Here is a 20921-nt window from a genome sequence, read left to right on the forward strand (position 1 = left end):
GGGTAACTGGCTCAGTTATAGAAAACAGAGGGTGGTTATTAATGGTACACACTCAGATTGGGTCACTGTCACTAGTGGGGTACCTCAGGGGTCAGTATTGGGCCCTATTGTCTTCAATATATTTATATTGAATAATAATACAATGATCTTGTAGAAGGCTTGCACAGTAAAATATAAATTTTTGCAGATGACACTAAACTGTGTAAAGTAATTTACACTGAAGAGGACAGTATACTACTACAGAGGGATCTGAATAGGTTGGAGTCTTGGGCAGTTAAGTGGCAGATGAGGTTTAACACTGACAAATGTAGGTTTATGCACATGGGAAGGAATAATTCAAGTCACCCGTACATACTAAATGGTAAAACACTGGGTAACACTGACATGGAAAAGGACCTAGGAATTTAAGTGAACAGCCAACTAAGCAGTAGAAACCAGTGTCAGGCAGCAGCTGCCAAGGCCAATAAGATAATGGTTGCATCAAAAAGGGGCATAGATGCCCGTGATGAGAACATAGTCCTGCCACTTTACAAGCCACTAGTCAGACCACACATGGAGTACTGTGTACAGTTCTGGGCTCCTGTAAACAAGGCAGACATAGCAGAGCTGGAGAGTGTTCAGAGGAGGGCAACTAAAGTAATAACTGGAATGGGTTTTCTACAGTACCCTGAAACATTATCAAAATTAGGGTTATTCACTTTAGAAAAAAGACGACTGAGAGCAGATCTAATAACTATGTATAAATATGTCAGGGGTCAGTACAAAGATCTCTCCTATCATCTATTTATCCCCAGGACTGTGACTGTGACGAGGGGACATCCTCTGCGTCTAGAGGAAAGAAGGTTTGTACACAAACATAGAAGAGGATTCTTTAAGGTAAGAGCGGTGAGACTATGGAACTCTCTGCCTGAGGAGGTGGTGATGGTGAGTTCACTAAAAGAGTTCAAGAGGGGCCTAGATGTATTTCTGGAGTGTAATAATATTACAGGCTATAGCTACTAGAGAGGGGTCGTTGATCCAAGGAGTTATGCTGATTGCCTGATTGGAGTAGGGAACAAATTTTTTCCCCCTACAGTGGGGAAAATTGGCTTCTACCTCACAGTTTTTTTTTTGCCTTCCTCTGGATCAACTTGCAGGATAACAGGCTGAACTGGATGGACAGATGTCTTTTTTCAGTCTTATAAACTATGTTACATCCTATCTGTCATTCCACTTGACTGCAAATAACTGTCCATTTACAAGTGTGAATGACGCCCCTTTTTCCACATGTCTGGACACCAGCTCTTGTGGGAATCCAGCTCTATTTTATGGACTTTCACACAGGGTGGATTTGATTTAAATCAAACCGATTTAAATCACTAGTCAGTAAGGCTTGATTTAAATCATAGTTTTTTACATAAAGATTCATATTTGGACAATTTTTCTGTTGTACTTAGGAAGGAGAAAAATAATCATTACCTTAATAATAACAATTTAAATAGGATTTATTCAACTGAAGCAATAACATTACAGCATGCTATTTGCTTAAACATCCATGTTTGTTAACTAATTTGGCTAAAGAAAAAAAAAAATATATATATATATATATATATATATATATATATATATATATTTTAAGATATATAGTTTCACTTTCTTCTTGTGCAGATCTATTCCACTCCAAACAATCAGAAAAATATTGTTTATATTCTATTCACTGAACTTTAAACTTAGCACTGAAGGGGTTGATTCTGTATTTATAGGTTTGTAGAAATTAGGATTAAGATCTCATGTTATAAATTCAGTTTTGAGAACTCCAAAATTAAACCAAGCATCTGTGATAATATCTTGTAGGCAGAGAAACTACCCAGTAATCTTACAAAAACCTCTGGAAGAGCATGACATTGTAAATGGATTAATGGAATTTAACAAAAAATTAAACATATACAGCCTTATTCTACATAATTAAAAAAGTAATCTTTATTTCATAATGAAATAACCTTTGGATGGTAATATATTTTCCTCAAAAAGCATTCTATATTAAAAAATCCAATTTAAATAAAAAAAATCCAATTTAAATTAAAAAAAATCCAATTTAAATAAAAAAAATCTGTGATTTTTATCCACCCTGCTTTCACATATAGGCCCCTGTATTTGCAGTTTTACAGGAATGGAGGATCCCCATACCCTTTACAGGCAGGGTGGTACCTTTCGGAAACTTTATTTTTTTAATTCTCTCTCACCAAAAATTTGTGTTTAGAGGAGATGTATATAAAAAAAAGCCTTAGTTTCACTTTTAAAGGGCTTCTGTCACTCCACTAAACTCATTATTTTTTTTTGTCTCCTTAAAATCCTTATGCTGCGATTTCTCAATATATAGGGCTATTACCCAGTTTGGTTCAGTAGTTATATAAAAAAACTGACTTTTATAATATGCCAATTACCTCTCTAGCAGCAGGTAGGGCGGCTACCTGCTGCTAGCAGCCGCATCCTCCATTCATAATGACGCCCCCTCCTCATGTTGATTGACAGGGCCAGCAGACGCGCTCGTTCTCTGCTGGCCCTGTCTGCATTCAAAATCTGGCGCCGGCGCCGAACCTGTCTTGAGTCGGCGCAGGCGCACTGAGGGGAGGACGCTCGCTTGGCCGCTCCATCCTCAGTGCGCCTGCGCCGATGACGTCACATGTACACCCGGCGCAGGCGCACTGAGGATGGAGCGGCCGAGCAAGCGTCCTCCCCTCAGTGCGCCTGCGCCAACTGAAGACCGGCGCGAGATTTAAAACGCAGACAGGGCCAGCAGAGAACAAGCGTGCCCGCTGGCCCTGTCAATCAACATGAGGAGGGGGCGTCATCATGAATGGAGGATGCGGCTGCTAGCAGCAGGTAGCCGCCCTACCTGCTGCTAGAGAGGTAATTTGCATATTATAAGTCATTTTTTTTATATAATTACTGAACCAAACTGAGTAATAGCCCTATATATTGAGAAGTCGCAGCATAAGGATTTTAAGGAGACAAAAAAATATATGAGTTTAGTGGAGTGACAGAAGCCCTTTAACTGGATCTGTCCTTTGATTACCAATATTCATTCAATACAGGAGATTATGTTTGTTTGGGGAGCTCTCACAGCGGTCCCAATCATCGCTCCAAGCCCTCAGCTACCTCTGGTAACTGAAAGCAAGGCGCTGTTTATCTCCCTGTAAAAAGGAGTATCTGACGGAATAAAGCCAGTTAGTGACCACCATAAAACCAGATATGGGAGGTCACTAACGGGCTAAGCATGAAGATTGCTTCTCTGATATGTGGGTTTTTTGATGTTTAACAAGATATGATTTACGGTTGAAACATTTCCCACATTCTGAACATGAAAATGGCTTCTCCCCTGTGTGAATTTTCTGATGTGCATTCAGATTTGATTTACGGTTAAAACATTTCCCACATTCTGAACATGAAAATGGCTTCTCCCGTGTGTGAATTCTCTGATGTACAACAAGACCTGATTTATCCTTAAAACATTTCCCACATTCTGAACATGAAAATGGCTTCCCTGTGTGATTTCGCTGATGTATAACAAGACCTGATTTATCCTTAAAACATTTCCCACATTCTGAACATGAAAATGGCTTCCCTGTGTGATTTCGCTGATGTATAACAAGACCTGATTTATCCTTAAAACATTTCCCACATTCTGAACATGAAAATGGCTTCTCCCCTGTGTGAATTCTCTGATGTCCAGAAAAACATGATATCTGCTTAAAACATTTCCCACATTCTAAACATGAAAATGGATTCTCCCCTGTGTGAATTCTCTGATGTATAACAAGAGCTGATTTATTCTTAAAACATTTCTCACATTCTGAACATGAAAATGGCCTCTCTCCTGTGTGAACTCTCTGATGTCTAACAAGTTCTGATTTCTGATTAAAACATTTCCCACATTCTGAACATGAAAATGCCCTCTCTCCTGTGTGAATTCTCTGATGTCTAACAAGTTCTGATTTCTGATTAAAACATTTCCCACATTCTGAACATGAAAATGCCGTCTCTCCTGTGTGAATTCTCTGATGTTTAAATAGAGATGATTTATTGTCAAAACATTTCTCACATTCTGAACATGAAGATGGCTTCTCCCCTGTGTGAAATCTCTGATGACAAACAAGACCTGATTTATCCTTAAAACATTTCCCACATTCTGAACATGGAAATGGCTTCTCCCCTGTGTGAATTCTCCGATGTCCAGAAAAACATGATATCTGATTAAAACATTTCCCACATTCTAAACATGAAAATGGCTTCTCCCCTGTGTGAATTCTCTGATGTATAGTAAGAGCTGATTTATTCTTAAAACATTTCTCACATTCTGAACATGAAAATGGCCTCTCTCCTGTGTGAACTCTCTGATGTCTAACAAGTTCTGATTTCTGATTAAAACATTTACTACATTCTGAACATGAAAATGGCTTCTCCCCTGTGTGAATTCTCTGATGTACTACAAGAGCTGATTTAAATCTAAAACATTTTTCACATTCTGAACATGAAAATGTCTTTCCTCTTACATGAGCTGTTTGATGTTTAGCACCTCTTCTGTGACTTTTATTCTGTGTTACAGTCGGTGATGAATCAGAAGATCGGACCTGTTTAAAAGAATCAAATGATGCGTTGTTGCTGTGATTGGATGAGGGAATATCTTGCATATTGGCATGCTCTTCAAATGTATCTCGTGTGATACCACAATCATCTACTTCAAAATCTGAAGATACCAGATGTTTCTCTAAGTTCCTGGTACAGTCCTCTGCCAAGAACAAAAGACATTTTATTATTGATGAATAACATTAAAATTGTATTGAAGTTTTATAACTTTTCCAATAAAAAAAACAATCCACAGAAATTACAAGACATGGCACAAAATTCAATCATCAATTGACTAAAACAGTGGTGGCCAAACAGACCACAATCTAATAGTAGACCGAGGGGCATAACTAGAAAACGCTGGCTCTCACCTTGAGCAACTTCCCTGCAACCCCCACCCAATCAGTCATTTAAAAGATATATAAATAAAACATTCCCTAGCACTGGACAAGAGGTGACAAATCCACTCTTCGTGCCCCACACATTAGTTATCTCCTCTCAGTGTCCCTTTCGTAGTGGAATTCCCCTTTAGTGCCCTCTTCACAGTACTGATGCTCCCCAAGTGCCCCCACTCAGTAGAATGTCCTCTTGAGGTCTCCAAACAATAGTTATGCCCCTAAGTGCCCCCACACAGTAGTGCTGTCCCTTAGTCTCCCCTTTACATCAGTTGTGCTCCTGTACTGTGAATAAATTTAAAGTAATACCGAGCACATTATGCTCTTCCCGGCAGCAGGAAAATATCTGGTGTTCAGTGGTGAGACTTTTTTGTATGACCTCTTAAGGCTACATTCACACGTGAAAAAAGGCCATAAAAAACGGACACTCCGTTTTTCATGGCCATTTTTCAACCATTTTTTGCATCCCTTTCTTGGTTGTCTGGACGTTTTGCATAAATTTTTAATGGCCATTATTTGAGGATGATTTATATGATTTCTATTAGCTTTTTATTTAATTACCAACCCCTGCAGTATACATAATGTCCCCCAAAGTGGCCCCAGTTAGTAATAATGTTCCCCAGGGTGGCCCTCCATCAGTAATAATAAATCATCCACTTGCACGAGTAGAGAAAAGTCGCTCTTCATTTGGTGCTAAAGGACCTACACTCTCAGTGGGATGATGTCACCATGCGCTACTAAGCCATAATGCTGGGAGAGCATAGTGATGTCATCACATTGGTAGCACAGGTCCTTCCGCACTAAGAGAGACTGCCTTGTGTGTGCAAGCGGATAAGGCAATTTATTTTTATTTTAACCCCTAAAAGGCAATTTTACACTAGTGTACCCATTTTAAACGGCCATTACATGCATGCACTCCTGTCTAAATGGCCATTAAAAATAGTCCCATTGATTTACATGGGGTCCATCTGGCAGTGAAAACCGCCACAAATAGGACATGTCCTATTTTTCCCAAACACTATTCACTCGCCTTAAAAAAAAAATGGCCATGTGAATAGAGCCATCGAGTTCAATTCATTCTAAAAACAGCTGTGTGCAATTTTTCACTGTTGTGTGAACGTAGCCTTATCCTGCAGCCTTTCCCAATTACACAACTACATATAGCGCCAAAGAGTAATCCTGTGACCCGAACATCATCACTGCAGCTAGGACACTGTGCACACCGAGGTCTGTCCGAATCTCAGTCCTGTCACTCTCAAGTAAAAAAAACTGCAAGGCCCACACCATAACATCTTTTTTTCATGCATTTATATTAAAGGGGTTGTCTCATCAGAGACAATGGGGGCAATTCGCCAGGATATGCCCCTATTGTCTGGTAGGTGCGGGTCCCACCGCTGGGACCCACACCTAACTCCTAAACGGAGCCCTGAAAGTGGTGGAGTGTGCACTGTGCATGCGCAGCACTGGCTCGACTATATCAGTCAGGCCCATAGAAGTGAATGGAAACCGTGGCCGGTCATGTGCGGTTCGCTCCCATTCACTTCTATTAGGAGAGCGCTTGGTGGTGGCCAGACCAGAGTCCTCCAACCACCACTTTGGCCCGCTCAGTTCTCGATATAGGTGTGGGTCCCAGAGGTTGGACCTGCACCTATCAGACAATGGGGGCATATCCTAGTGATATGCCACCATTGTCTCAGATGAGACAACCCTTTTAAGTGCTTGCGACTCATATATACTGTACACACATTCCAAAGATTATGAAAAGTATATCACTAGAGATGAACCAATTTCTGGAAATACATTTCAGGTGTAATTCTGAAGAATCAGTCAGAAGAGAGAACAAAGAAATTCAACCAGAATCGAACCTGCTCCCATTGGCCTGACAATCTTTGTATGACTCTCTGGCAGATCTACTCCTTGGCATCAGCTGGAGGTGTGTGACAATGCCACCTGCCACACTGAATACCCTGCACTGGAGGCTGGACAAGACAGTACACATATCAAACTGGGCCAGTTCCAGCCACTGTTACAATCTATGGAGTCAGGGGACAGGCTATGTGCAGAAGAAAGGGCACAGTCCAGGTACGACGGAACCCGGTTGTTCAGGCAATGCTTATCCTTTTGCGGATATGTGTCAGGTTGGCATAGCACTTAAAAAAAACTTCCATCACATTAAGAAAACTAAATTGGCTGCTGCTGCTGCTGCTGTGCCTTCTGAGACTTATTTTCAGGGTAGCACCACCAGAGAGGGCGGGAGGTCTCTGACTCAGCCAGGTTGGAGATGGGACTCCTAGACAGAAATGCAGGTGACAGGTATCAGTAAAACATTCTCCTCTTTTTGCTTTGATTTCAATAATCTAAAAGTATGGCTTTCCAGTAGTCATCACTTTGCTTGTTGTTAACCACATGCTTGTCAGAATGTAGGCATCCAAGCATGCAGTTTGTCATGCTCACCAGCATGCCTGTGAACCCAGTACTTTAAGACTCCACTGCAATGGTTGGTCATGGCCAATGTCATCGTCGTCATCATCATCATGAGCATATCTATCATACCGAGCGCCAACCTCCTTCCTTAGCTGTGCTTAGGAAAACCCCATGTCCCCCTGTACCACAAACTTCTCCTCCTCCACTTCCTCCTTTACGCAACTTCGCCCGTCCAGGTTCCTATCAGCTACAGGATCCCCAGAAAGCTGTGAAGGTTGTTGTTCTTCCTCTAGTCCTTGTTGCATCACTGAGCATTAGTACAAATATAAATATTAGGGTGATGCCATGTTAATGCTTGTCCCTACTCTGGTGGCCTCTTCGAAGGGGTTGAGTATGCTACACATGGCCCTGATGAGCTGCCACTGCCTGTGCTCAAAATAACATATGCTCTGCTGTGGTGGTTAATACATCTTGTAAATCATTAATCTCTTTACGCTGCTCATAGCAACACTTCAGCATATGTAAGGTGGAATTCGAACGGTACAAAGGCAGACCATTTTGTCACTTCACATTCAGAAGGGCCTTTTTAGTCACATAAGAATGGCTGGACAGTCCCCTGGACATGACCAACACCATCTGCAAGCCACATTACTTTTTAAAAAATTGATGCACCATAAATTCATGATGTGTGCCATGGAGGGAACATGTGTTATTTCCCCCAAATGAAGTGCAGCCAATGTTCCTGCCATTGTCACCAACCACGTTATCCAGTTGTAGATGGAGGAGAGAAATCCAGAAGGAGACTTGCTGCTTGATGCAGATTACCAACTGGTCTATGTAGCTTCTCTCGCCCAAGCTCATCAGCTTTAAAGAGGACCTTTCATGGCACCCCCCCCCGCTGATGCTGCCACCCTGTCTGTTTTTTTTCAAATGTCACACGCCCCGATGTGCCCCCCTGCAATTTTTCCGCTCAGTATGTTAATACTCAGCGTCGGTACAGGGAGGAGGAGACACCAGGGTTTTTCAATAGGCGTCTCCTTCTCCCCGGCTGTGACGCTCTCTGCTGTGATTGGATCGTGGCACAGTCAGGGAGAAGGAGACGCCTATTGAGAAACTCTGGCGCCTCCTCCTCCCTGTACCGATGCTGAGTATTAAAATACTGAGCGGAAAAATTGCAGGGGGGCACAGCGGGGCGTAGGAGCAACATTTGAAAAAAAACAGGCAGGGTGGCATCGCCCCCGCAAGGAAAGGTATTTATCTCAACTAAAAAACTAAAAAAACTAACAAACATGAAAGGTCCTCTTTAAAACAACATGGCAATGCTTCAGTTTGCAAATATAAAAAGAGGGAGTAGAAGTGGAAGCAACAATCTGCTCTGTTTTTGTTGGGGATAGGAGGATGTCCATTGAGGAGGACGCGGATAAGCACCTGGTGTAGGGGACCAGATAATCAACAATTGCAAGCTGCAGCATGGTGGCCAAGACCATACAGCGGTTTAAGAAGACAGGTTCCACTCAGAACAGGCCTCGAAGAAGTTGAGTGCACATGCTCAGTGTCATATCCAGAGATTGACACTTTGGGCACAATTTGGCCATTTTCACTTAAGGGTTTTGTTGCCAGCGGTTTTGTTGCCAGCGGTTTAGACATTAGTGGCTGTGTGCCGAGTTATTTTGAGGGCACACCAAATTTACATCGTTATACAAGCTGTACACTGACTACTTTATATTGTATCAAAGTGTCAGATCTTCAGGGTTGTCCCATGAAAAGATAGAATAAAATACTTACAAAAATGTGAGGGGTGGACTGATTTTTGTGGGATACTGTAGGCACCAGCAACAGATCTTGACGATTTGTTTGCCCAAATGCATTCAGCATGGCGGAACATTCCTCAGACAATCATTAGTAACCTCATTGGTAGGATGCCAAGGCGTGTAATTGATTGTATTTATACACGTGGCTCTCATACTTAATAAAGCGAGATGTTTTGCATAATTTGTTTCCGTTTATTATCATTTGCAAATCATTAAAGGGGTTCTCCAAGATTTTCCTCATCATAGGTCATCAATATCAGCGGGGGTCCGACACCCTGCACCCCCACCAATCAGCTGTCTGAGGAAGCCTCAGTGCTCACCGGAGCTCCAGTTAATACAAAGCCTCCTCATAGCTTACCGGGCACAGCGCCATCTGTTGAATAGTAGCTGTGCTTGGCATTGCAGCTCAGAGCCATTCACTGGAATTGGACTAATCTGTGCCTAGGCCATATGACCGATGAACGTCACATTGCATGGCCAGGAAGAGGCCTAAGAGCGCGCAGAGCACTGTGTCCTCTCCATACATCTGACCGACAAGGCTGCTGGGAGTTGAATCCGCCTCCGATCTGATATTAATGACCTCTCCTGAGGATGGACTATATACATCATATACATACTGTATATCACCTATAACGCTGTCACATTTCCATCCATATTTAATTAGAATTTTAGCTGAATCAGTGAATATAACACTGAAAAAACTGACAGAAGACAGAACCTAAAAATGTAACATAAAATTGTATCATCCGGTGAAGGAGTAGAATCTGTGAGTCTTCTCTGCTTTACTTAGTGGTCACTACTCACCTGGGCGGTTATCTGTAGGAATGTCCTCTGTACTCTGCTCATCACCCCTCACATATTTCTCTGTAACATATATAATGTTCAGATCTTCACCCGGAATCACAAGCTGTGAAAGAAATATTGTAGAAGTCATCAGACAGTCGGAGAAGTCGTGTGGAAGGTTTTATATGACCTGAAAAAACGACCAAAAACGACCGGACAGCAGGAGATATCTGACCCAAATATCTGCAGGTCTCCTGTATAAAGTGAGCAACAGAAGTATTTGAACACCCTGCACCTACAATGTGAATTGCAGACCCCTCCATGATTTCTAAGTGGGAGAACTTGCAAAATCACAGGGTGTTCAAATACTTCTGTTCCTCACTGTAAATCCAATCTGATTGCTTCACTATTCCAACCAGTAGTTTGCAATGCAGGGAGAGTAGCCCTTATATTCCATCCCTAACATTACATTGTGTGTATATAGCATTACATTGTTTCTGCACCTGTTGCCCTTGATGGCCGCCCCAGGGCTGTGAAGCCGGTAAGCTAAAGTTCTTTCAGTCCATGGCTTGTTTACCTCCTAGGAATGGGCATAATCATCTGCTCTGCTGCAGCCAATGACTGGATTCAGAGGTAACATGTCCATAAGAAACACATCACCTCTAAAGCCAGTCATTGGCTGCAGTAAAGCAGGTGACCATGCCTGTGCCGGCGAGGAAGCAAACAACATTTACTGGAAGATGGACACACAGGAGCTGGCACACATAACCAGAGCTGAGGGTAGCAGGTACGTATGACTCTTTCCATAGTAGAGGCTGCGGACACATGTGAAAAGTTACTTATTCCTGAACAAACCCATTAATGCCGTCTTCCTGTTCTATCTACCAGTTTTGGGATGACTGCAGGCATGAAGATACTGTACGCAGTATAAGGGACAGGTGAGAGCACAGGAGAGGTGAGAACTGATTATCTATCACCACTAGAACACGCTGCTTATCACTGATTATAGTGTAAGGACACAGTTGTGTAACTAGAGTTCTACGGACCCCAGGGCAAACTGTTGTGCCACTCCTGTGCAACCACAAAAGATCTGCAGCAGTTCACAGATGAGGCCATCTGAAAAGTCTGTACAGGCAGAAAATAGAGAGAAGAACCAGACAACATGCAAGGTCTATGGTCAGCTGTAATCCTGCCTTCGCCACCTTTCTCATTACACAAGGATAAAACATAAAATACTAGTGGATAAAACAAGACTGAAGACAAGATTTTCACAAAATAGTAGTGGGTTGTAGTGGCTCACTCCTTAGTAGTTACAGGGTGGTGCTGCAAGCTCATATAGAGGGAATCACCCCACCCTCTGTTAAAAAGTAAATGTAACAATGGGAAAATGAGCGAGCACTCATACACTTGGCAACCAAATTGACATATGCAGAACATATTTATTATTATATCCCCATAAAATTCAAGTAATAAAAATAATAAAAACAGTGTATTATAGCAATGACATACAAAAACTACAATCACATAAACTATAGTAGATATAATAGTATAGTCGATATTGTATTGAATGCTAAAATATATGATAATAAAATATTCGATACTAGTCTATAGTCGATAAATTCACTGATATAAATCACACACCAAAAACTTCAAGTATTGTCCAGGTCTTATATATGCTGTTATTGTGAAGGGGGAGGTAATTCCTCTGTGAATCTATCTCAGATTGGGAAAATGAGTGTCACTTTAAATATTGTAGGTGTATTTCCCCTAGGAACGTAGTGTATTCATAAAATGTCCACAGGATTCTGATAATGTTGGAATAAAAAGTCTCTTATGGTATTTCCTTTTAAAGTCGAGGTAAACTTTAAATCGGTATTTGGCTTACCGTCTGGTGTCTGCTGTCTCCCTGTTGCTTGAGTGGAGCTTTAAATGTCTGCCGGCTTATTTGATCGCTCCTTCCAGCAAGCTGGTTCAAATTTCGCGGGAGTTCCAAAGATCGCGGGAGTTGACACTCTGTTCCGCAATTTCCTTCGGTACAGCTTTTCGACGATAAAAGTAGTTGTTCCTTTACTGTAAAAATTTTTTCTTTCTCTGTACAGTTTTATCGAAGGCTTCTCAATACAGGTACATCACTTGTTTCACCATACGCGTTTCGGGTACATTCGCTCTCCCTTCCTCACTGGTCAAGTGTCTGCCTGGCCTCCATTTTTATCCATTCCTTAATTACTTCCCAACTCTCAAACACCTGCTTTTCATGCTGCTCCCAATTGGTCAGGAAATCCTCCCACATAATCAGGGGATAATTCTATACAGCATTGAAATTTTAATTTAAATTTTTTTCCTACTTGCAGTTTCCATGCGTTTTTTTGGGGACACATGCGTTTTTTTTGCCCAGATGTCCCAATTGGTGTGATATACTGATGTATGAAATATAAACTTAATATATAATTGCTAACACTTACAAAATCACATTTTAATGATAAAATATTATAAAACAAATTATTTAGATTAAAATCCGGATATAAAACTATAAATACTCCCCAACATTTATAATGGATTTGAGGAATCTTGAAAGTTGGAGATTTATAGGATTCTTGGAATTTGATAAAATTCTTGGAATTTGATAGAGAAGGAAGGGTGGGTATCTAGGAGCCAAGGACACGTCGCAGCGCCGATAAACGGCCTAGCATGCGACGTGCCGTCGGCCACAAGACACCCAACCTACATGAATCCAAAAATCTCCAACTCCGAATTAAGACCTTTCGGTTGTAGAGATCCAAATTCATAAATGCGTCTGGATTCTATCCTAGACATTTGTCTAATAAAATCACCGCCTCTCCAGTGTTTCTCCACCTTCTCCAGTGCCACAAACATCAGACTGGATGGATCCTGGTTGTGTACGTCTTTATAATGTTTTGATAGGGAATGTTTATCGTACCCCTTCCTGATGTTAGCAATATGCTCGGCCACTCTTTTTTTGAATGGCCTCTTGGTGCTTCCTATATATTGTCTATTGCAAGGATACTGGAGAAGGTAGATAACTCCACTGGAGTCACATGTAAGACAATCTTCTATCTCCCAATTAAAATCATTCTGAGTCGAGGGGACAGTCGTCGTCAGGCGGGGTTTCTTATTCATGCTACAACCCATACACCTTCCACATTTATAAAAACCCTTCAGACTCAGCCAGGTTCCTCAAAGAAAAAATGTGGGGGATTCAATCAGCACAACCCTATATGTAGGTGCACATTGATATGGCGAAATACATATACAAAGAAAAAGACACAAATGCAATGGCACTCTACAGGGTGGGCCATTTATATGGATACACCTTAATAAAAAAAGGAATGGTTGGTGATATTAACTTCCTGTTTGTGGCACATTAGTATATGTGAGGGGGGAAACTTTTCAAGATGGGTGGTGACCATGGCGGCCATTTTGAAGTTGGCCATTTTGAATCCAACTTTTGTTTTTTCAATAGGAAGAGGGTCATGTGACACATCAAACTTATTGGGAATTTCACAAGAAAAACAATGGTGTGCTTGGTTTTAACGTAACTTTATTCTTTCATGAGTTATTTAAAAGTTTCTGACCACTTATAAAATGTGTTCAATGTGCTGCCCATTGTGTTGGATTGTCAATGCAACCCTCTTCTCCCACTCTTCGCACACTGATAGCAACACCGCAGGAGAAATGCTAGCACAGGCTTCCAGTATCCGTAGTTTCAGGTGCTGCACATCTCGTATCATCTGAAGGCAATCGCTGTGAGGATACGAGATGTGCAGCACCTGAAACTACGGATACTGGAAGCCTGTGCTAGCATTTCTCCTGCGGTGTTGCTATCAGTGTGTGAAGAGTGGGAGAAGAGGGTTGCATTGACAATCCAACACAATGGGCAGCACATTGAACACATTTTATAAGTGGTCAGAAACTTGTAAATAACTCATGAAAGAATAAAGTTACGTTAAAACCAAGCACACCATTGTTTTTCTTGTGAAATTCCCAATAAGTTTGATGTGTCACATGACCCTCTTCCTATTGAAAAAACAAAAGTTGGATTCAAAATGGCCGACTTCAAAATGGCCACCATGGTCACCACCCATCTTGAAAAGTTTCCCCCCTCACATATACTAATGTGCCACAAACAGGAAGTTAATATCACCAACCATTCCCATTTTATTAAGGTGTATCCATATAAATGGCCCACCCTGTACAACCAGCATTCTGCCCTGCCTCTATGCTGGATGAGGAATTGGTGTACATTTTGGCCAAAGCGTAATAAGCCACTCACCACGTCAAGGTCGCCTCTATGGAGTGGTCCCTAACACTAGTTCCTACCTGTTTGTGGGTCATGACAGCCACACAAAGTCCAGGGAATGCAGGTAATGGCACCGGACGGGGTTAAAAGCAGATATCGACTATACTATTATATCTACTATGTTTATGTGATTGTAGTTTTCGTATGTCATTGCTATAATACACTGTTTTTATTATTTTTATTACTTGAATTTTATGGGGATTTAATAATAAATATTTTCTGCATATGTCAATTTGGTTGCCAAGTGTATGAGTGCTCGCCCATTTTTCCATTGTTACATTTAAGATTTTCACAGCCTTCTACAGATCATAGGGAACATTTCATGAGACCTTATCTCCATCTACCTGATCATACTGTGGGACATTGTGATGTTCTTCTGAACCATCCTGTGGAAGAAGAGGATTGGGACATATCTCCGGTGTTCTCATCTCTTCTTTAACTGTAGGAAACACATCCAGTGACTGAATTCATCCCTTACATACAGATAATGAGAGGACATGTGTATTTAGTCATGTCTATTACCTGGTGATGTGAGGGGCCGGTGATCCTCCATCATGACGTCCTTGTACAGATCTTTGTGTTCTTCTAAATACTCCCACTCCTCCATGGAGAAAAAGACGGTGACATCCTGACACCTTATAGGAACCTGACAACACAATGATACAGTCATCACCCAGATCCCTTCATAGCGTTCCTGTATAATGACCCACCATGCCCAGCAGTGTCACCTCTCCAGTCAGCAGCTCAATCATCTTGTTGGCGAGTTCTAGGATCTTCTCTCTAATGATTTCCTCATGTATCAGGAGGTAAGGTGGAGGCCCAATGATTTGGCTCAGGGTTCTTCCCCATCCTTCAGACACAGGGGCCTGACAGCGCTCACTAGAGGTCTTCTTCACTACTGTGTAGTCCTGGTTATGGAGAGACACATTAATAACTATCACTCCATACATCTCCAGAGTCCCTCACCTCTCCAGTCATGTCCATCTGTTAGTAACATAGATAAGATGATGTAATGTGACATCATCAGAATCTCTCACCTCTCCAGTAAACCAGAAGAGGATCTCTAGGGTGAGATTTATTATCCTCTCCGCCATCTTGTCCCTGTCCATCCTTGATGGGTCAATCAGGAGAAGGGTCTTACATAGAAGATATCCACTGAGCGGATCCTATATTGTAGGAACCTGAATGGAGAGAAGATGAGAAGATGTAAACTGAAAATATCATTTACAATACCATTACTGGAGATAACAAGAGGAGACATAGTGTAGATATTGTGTTCTCTCTTTTTATAGTGATTGAAACATGTGTGAGGTCAAGGCAGTTTCATGGTATGTCACACCTTCACATGACCCTACAGCCAATAGAAGACGTCATCAGTAATGCCAATATGAACAGCACGTGACAGCTATAGACCATCCTAGGCCTTAATGGTCAGGTGATATATATACTGACATCGGAGCTCCAACTAATACTGTCGCTGCAGTGATGTAAACAGACTGCAGGAAACCACAGGAGCCTCAGTGCTGGAGCAGTGGAGGATTCTACAGGTCCTAGGTTATCCGGGTAATTGTAAAACGCTGTGGAATATGTTGGCGATACATAAAGTACAATTTAGACTTACCGGTAAATAGTTTAACAGAGGTTAAAAAGCCCCTCCGTCCCCTGCAACACAAGTGTTTTTAAATCATCACACCGGTCAAGCAACATATATACATATATCTACACAAATTCCCAAGTAATAAACCATATATATTTAGGGAAGGATAAGTAGGGTGCAGTCATGTCGGACTCCTGGAAAAATATTTACCGGCAAGTCTAAATTCTACTTTCCGGGACGTCCTCCATGACAGCACACATGGAGCAATACCAGATAAACTAGGGAGGGACCACAGCCTGTAGGACTTTACGTCCAAAGGCTAGGTCTCTAAAAGCAGATCAGTCTAGTCTGTAGAAGGTTTAAAAACTAGACCAGGTAGCTGCCCTGCAGATTTGTTCCAGTGAGGCATTAGCTCTTTCCGCCCAACAAGCAGCCACTGCTTGAGTAGAATGGGCTGTGACTTTTAATAGGCAGTCTTTATTCTGGGAAGTATAAGCTTGCTGGATTGTTGATTTAATCCATCTTGCAATAGAGGATTTTGAAGCTTGTTTTCCCTTATTCTTCCCTGCGAATTGTACAAATAAAGCAGAATCTTTCCTGAAGGGGCAAGTGACTTCTAAATATTGTATTACATAAACGACAAACATCTAAAGTATGAAATTTCACATTCTTCGGATCTGTACAAAAACGACTTTTGGCGTAAAGGCTGGGTCTAATTTTAAGATTACTCTGTCATCCAGAATCCTCATATATGGTTTTCTTGAAGAAAAAGCCTGCATCTCTCCTACTCTCCTTGCCGATGTTATGGCCACTAGAAATACTCTTTTGAAAGAGAGCATTTTTATTTTACAGTTTCCTAAAGCTTCAAAAAGGAGGATAACATAGGTGCTCCAATACTAGTGGCTTTCTTACCAGAGGCCGGATTCTGGAGATGGCACAAGAAAATGTTTTTATCCAATTGTGCTCTGCTAAAGGGAAGTCAAGAAACCAACTCAAAGTCGAAATCTGAACTCTGAGACAAAGCATCTACTGCCACTGGTTTGTCCCACAGATTTAGTCAAAAGAAAAAGTGAAGACTAGTATTTTTTCTTGTGGCAAAGAGGTCCAATTCAGGAGTCCCCCATTTCTTGCAAAGTAGATGAAATACTTATTTTTTTGAGACACCACTCCCCTGGACATATAGAATGTCTGCTTAAGAAATCTGCAGTCACATTTTTCTCTCCTTTCAGGTGGATTGCTGAGACGGACAGTACATTTTTCTCTGCCCAGCTGAATATCCGGTCTGATAAATGTTGAAGCGGTGGAAATCTTGACCCCCCTTTCAGGAATGATACTGTTGCAATGTTGTCTGAGAGAATCCTTACATGTAGGCCCTTTAGAAGATTCTCCGCTTTTAGGAAAGTTTCCAAGACTGCTCTCAACTGCCTGAAGTTTGAGGACCTGTATGAGAGATTGTTACCCCAGGGACCCTGAAAGTATAAGTCCTGCACCTGGGCTCCCTCACCCAACTTGCTGGCATCTGTTGTTACTAGAATATGAGGTTCTAAAGTCCATGGAATTCCCAATGAGAAGTTCTCTGGATCTATCCACCATGAAAGACTCCATCTTACCAACTTTGGAATGCGGATCTTTTGATATAAAGAATTGAGATCTCGGTACCAAGAATTCAGAACTGTTTTCTGCAAAGATCTTGAATGGAATTGACTCCAGGGGACTGTGGCGACGCAAGATGTCATTAACCCCAGTATTTTCATGGCTGTTCTTATAGATCAGACTTCTTTCCTTTGGAATAAAATAGGGTGCCTAAGAAAATCTTCCTCGTTTCTGTAATAAGGTTCGATTTTTCTAGGTTTATGATCCATCCCAAGTGGGAGAGACTCGTCAAGGTGAATTCCAGCTGTCTCATTAGAATGGTGGCAGATGGATCTGTCAATAGGAAGTCATCCAGATAAGAGGACAAGACTTCTGCTACCATTTTTGAAAAGATTCTTGGTGCTGATAGGCCGAAGGGTAGACACTGGAACTGGAAATTTTGAATAGATGAATCCTTCTGAATCGCAAATCTCAAATATTTTTGATGCTCTGGAAATATTGGGACATGATAATAAGCATCTTTTAAGTCCACTGTGCACATTACCGCTCCTGGAAAATCAACCGAATCGCAGATTTTATTGAATCCATTTTGAATCTTCGATATTTCACCCACTATTTCAGTATTTTTAGGTTTAGAATGGATCGATATGTCCCATTTGGCTTTTTACAAAAAAAACTAAAAACTCTCGAGTAGTGTCCCAGACCGATTTGTTCTGGAGGTACTGGCTTGATGGCTTGTAGACTCAATGGTTTTTCCAAATCTGACATTATTGCAGAATTCTGTTCTGGTTGAGCGAAATGTGTCACAACAAATTTCCTTGGGGGAGGATATAAAAATTCTATTCTGTATCCTTCCTCCATTGTTTTTAAAATCCAAGTATTGTGAAACCCTCTCTTTTTGTCTGTAGCCTTTTCCAGAATAGAATCCAGAACAGTGCCAAAAACATAAGTACCAGAAAATGGGATAGTACAAAGTAGGGATGTCCCGATACCGATACCAGTATCGGGACCGATACCGGGCATTTGCACGAGTACATGTACTCGTGCAAATGTCCCCGATACCACTGCCGATACCTGTGCGCCGCTTCTATGTGTCTGTGTCCGTCCGCGACCCCTGCATCTCGCACAGCTAACAGCTTCACAGGCAGCAGCAGGCAGTGTAATAGGAGCCGACAGTGGAAGCTATCTCCGCCCCACCCCTCCCTGCCCTCCAACCAATCAGAGACTCACAGCACAGGGAGCGTAGTGCAGGGACTCAGAGAATCGTCTGACAGTTTATTAGTTAAAAGAATCGAATGAGTCACAGACTGTGTCACCGAGTCCCTGCCAGGCCTCCTGCTCTGCGGCTCCCTGTAAGTCCGTCCGGGGGGAAGGGGGGGGGGGGGGGCATTATTAGCATAGCATGTAGTGGAGCTGTGTGTGTGCAGGGTGCATGTAGCAGAGCAGGAGGCCTGGCAGGGACTCGGTGACACAGTCTCTGACTCATTGGATTATTTTAACTAATAAACTCTCAGACGATTCTCTGAGTCCCTGCAATAGCTATACATTGTAATTACATCAGTCTGCTCCACTGCATTCACTGCAGCAGAGCTGTGTTTGCCAGGAGCGAGTCCCTCTAAAGGTGTTGTGTCTGTCTTCTATGGCCCTGGTCCTTCCCTTCCTGCCTGCAAGCTGCACATTGATCTCTAAAAGCAGGCATTAGGGCAAGAAGAAATATACATTACTGTATGATGGCCACAAGAGTATTATACTGAGGAGGGGGGCTTCAAAAATTGTTGTCCTGACTCCTTACAGTATAGCGTCTCCTTGTGGCTGCCCCCATACAGTATAACGTCTCCTTGTGGCTGCCCCCATACAGTATAACGTCTCCTTGTGGCTGCCCCCATACAGTATAATGTCTCCTTGTGGCTGCCCCCATATAGTATAACGTCTCCTTGTGCCCCCCATACAGTATAACGTCTCCTTGTGGCTGCCCCATACAGTATAACGTCTCCTTGTGGCTGCCCCCATACAGTATAACGTCTCCTTGTGGCTGCCCACATACAGTATAATGTCTCCTTGTGGCTGCCCCCATACAGTATAATGTCTCCTTGTGGCTGCCCCCATATAGTATAACGTCTCCTTGTGCCCCCCATACAGTATAACGTCTCCTTGTGGCTGCCCCATACAGTATAACGTCTCCTTGTGGCTGCCCCCATACAGTATAACGTCTCCTTGTGGCTGCCCACATACAGTATAATGTCTCCTTGTGGCTGCCCCCATACAGTATAATGTCTCCTTGTGGCTGCCCCCATATAGTATAACGTCTCCTTGTGCCCCCCATACAGTATAACGTCTCCTTGTGGCTGCCCCATACAGTATAACGTCTCCTTGTGGCTGCCCCCATACAGTATAACGTCTCCTTGTGGCTGCCCCCATACAGTATAACGTCTCCTTGTGGCTGCCCACATACAGTATAATGTCTCCTTGTGGCTGCCCCCATACAGTATAATGTCTCCTTGTGGCTGCCCCCATATAGTATAACGTCTCCTTGTGCCCCCCATACAGTATAACGTCTCCTTGTGGCTGCCCCATACAGTATAACGTCTCCTTGTGGCTGCCCCCATACAGTATAACGTCTCCTTGTGGCTGCCCCCATACAGTATAACGTCTCCTTGTGGCTGCCCACATACAGTATAATGTCTCCTTGTGGCTGCCCCCATACAGTATAATGTCTCCTTGTGGCTGCCCCCATATAGTATAACGTCTCCTTGTGCCCCCCATACAGTATAACGTCTCCTTGTGGCTGCCCCATACAGTATAACGTCTCCTTGTGGCTGCCCCCATACAGTATAACGTCTCCTTGTGGCTGCCCACATACAGTATAATGTCTCCTTGTGGCTGCCCCATACAGTATAACGTCTCCTTGTGGCCCCCCATACAGTATAACGTCTCCTTGTGGCTGCCCCCATACAGTATAATGTCTCCTTGTGGTTGCCCCCATACAATATAATGTCTCCTTGTGGCCCCCTAATACAGTATAATGTCTCCTTGTGGCTGCCCCATACAGTATAACGTCTCCTTGTGGCCCCCCATACAGTATAACGTCTCCTTGTGGCTGCCCCATACAGTATAACGTCTCCTTGTGGCTGCCCCCATACAGTATAATGTCTCCTTGTGGCTGCCCCCATACAGTATAACGTCTCCTTGTAGCTGCCCCCATACAGTATAACGTCTCCTTGTAGCTGCCCCATACAGTATAACGTCTCCTTGGAATGTTATAGTTCTGTTTTTGGGCCTTTTGGTTGGTCAGTGGTCAGAAAATACATGTGTGTGTATTTTATTGTTAAAATTAGTATCGGTAATTGGTATCGGTGAGTACTTAAATAAAAGTATCGGTACTCGTACTCAGTCTT

At 42.5% G+C, this 20921-nt stretch overlaps 1 protein-coding gene across 2 annotated transcripts; it reads right to left on the reverse strand.

Moving 5' to 3' along the window:
* Positions 1–3039: 3039 nt before the first annotated feature.
* Positions 3040–14910, reverse strand: LOC121003538 (oocyte zinc finger protein XlCOF7.1-like). Of its 2 annotated transcripts, XM_040435439.1 has the most exons (4): positions 14859–14910; positions 14681–14775; positions 10040–10142; positions 3040–4768 (listed from the first exon to the last, which is right to left on the reverse strand). In XM_040435439.1, the coding sequence occupies exons 1-4, from the start codon at positions 14890–14892 to the stop codon at positions 3243–3245; spliced, it is 1758 nt and encodes a 585-aa protein (XP_040291373.1). In that variant the 5' UTR covers positions 14893–14910; the 3' UTR covers positions 3040–3242. The 2 variants fall into 2 exon arrangements, with proteins under 2 accessions (XP_040291373.1, XP_040291374.1); XM_040435440.1 differs by lacking the exons at positions 14681–14775; positions 14859–14910 and having other exon boundaries at positions 3040–4610; positions 10040–10085.
* Positions 14911–20921: the final 6011 nt, after the last annotated feature.

This window comes from Bufo bufo, chromosome 6 (assembly GCF_905171765.1).
Source record: "Bufo bufo chromosome 6, aBufBuf1.1, whole genome shotgun sequence".
Classification (NCBI taxonomy): domain Eukaryota; kingdom Metazoa; phylum Chordata; class Amphibia; order Anura; family Bufonidae; genus Bufo; species Bufo bufo.

Excerpts from the sequence above, each read along its gene's own strand:
- LOC121003538 (XM_040435439.1), bottom strand. The coding sequence starts at position 14,892 with ATGATGGAGGATCACCGGCCCCTCACATCACCAG. Across the intron at positions 14,776-14,858 it reads CCGGCCCCTCACATCACCAG|TTAAAGAAGAGATGAGAACA; the intron begins GTAATAGACATG and ends TGTTTCCTACAG. Across the intron at positions 4,769-10,039 it reads TCCTACAGATAACCGCCCAG|AGGACTGTACCAGGAACTTA; the intron begins GTGAGTAGTGAC and ends TGTTCTTGGCAG.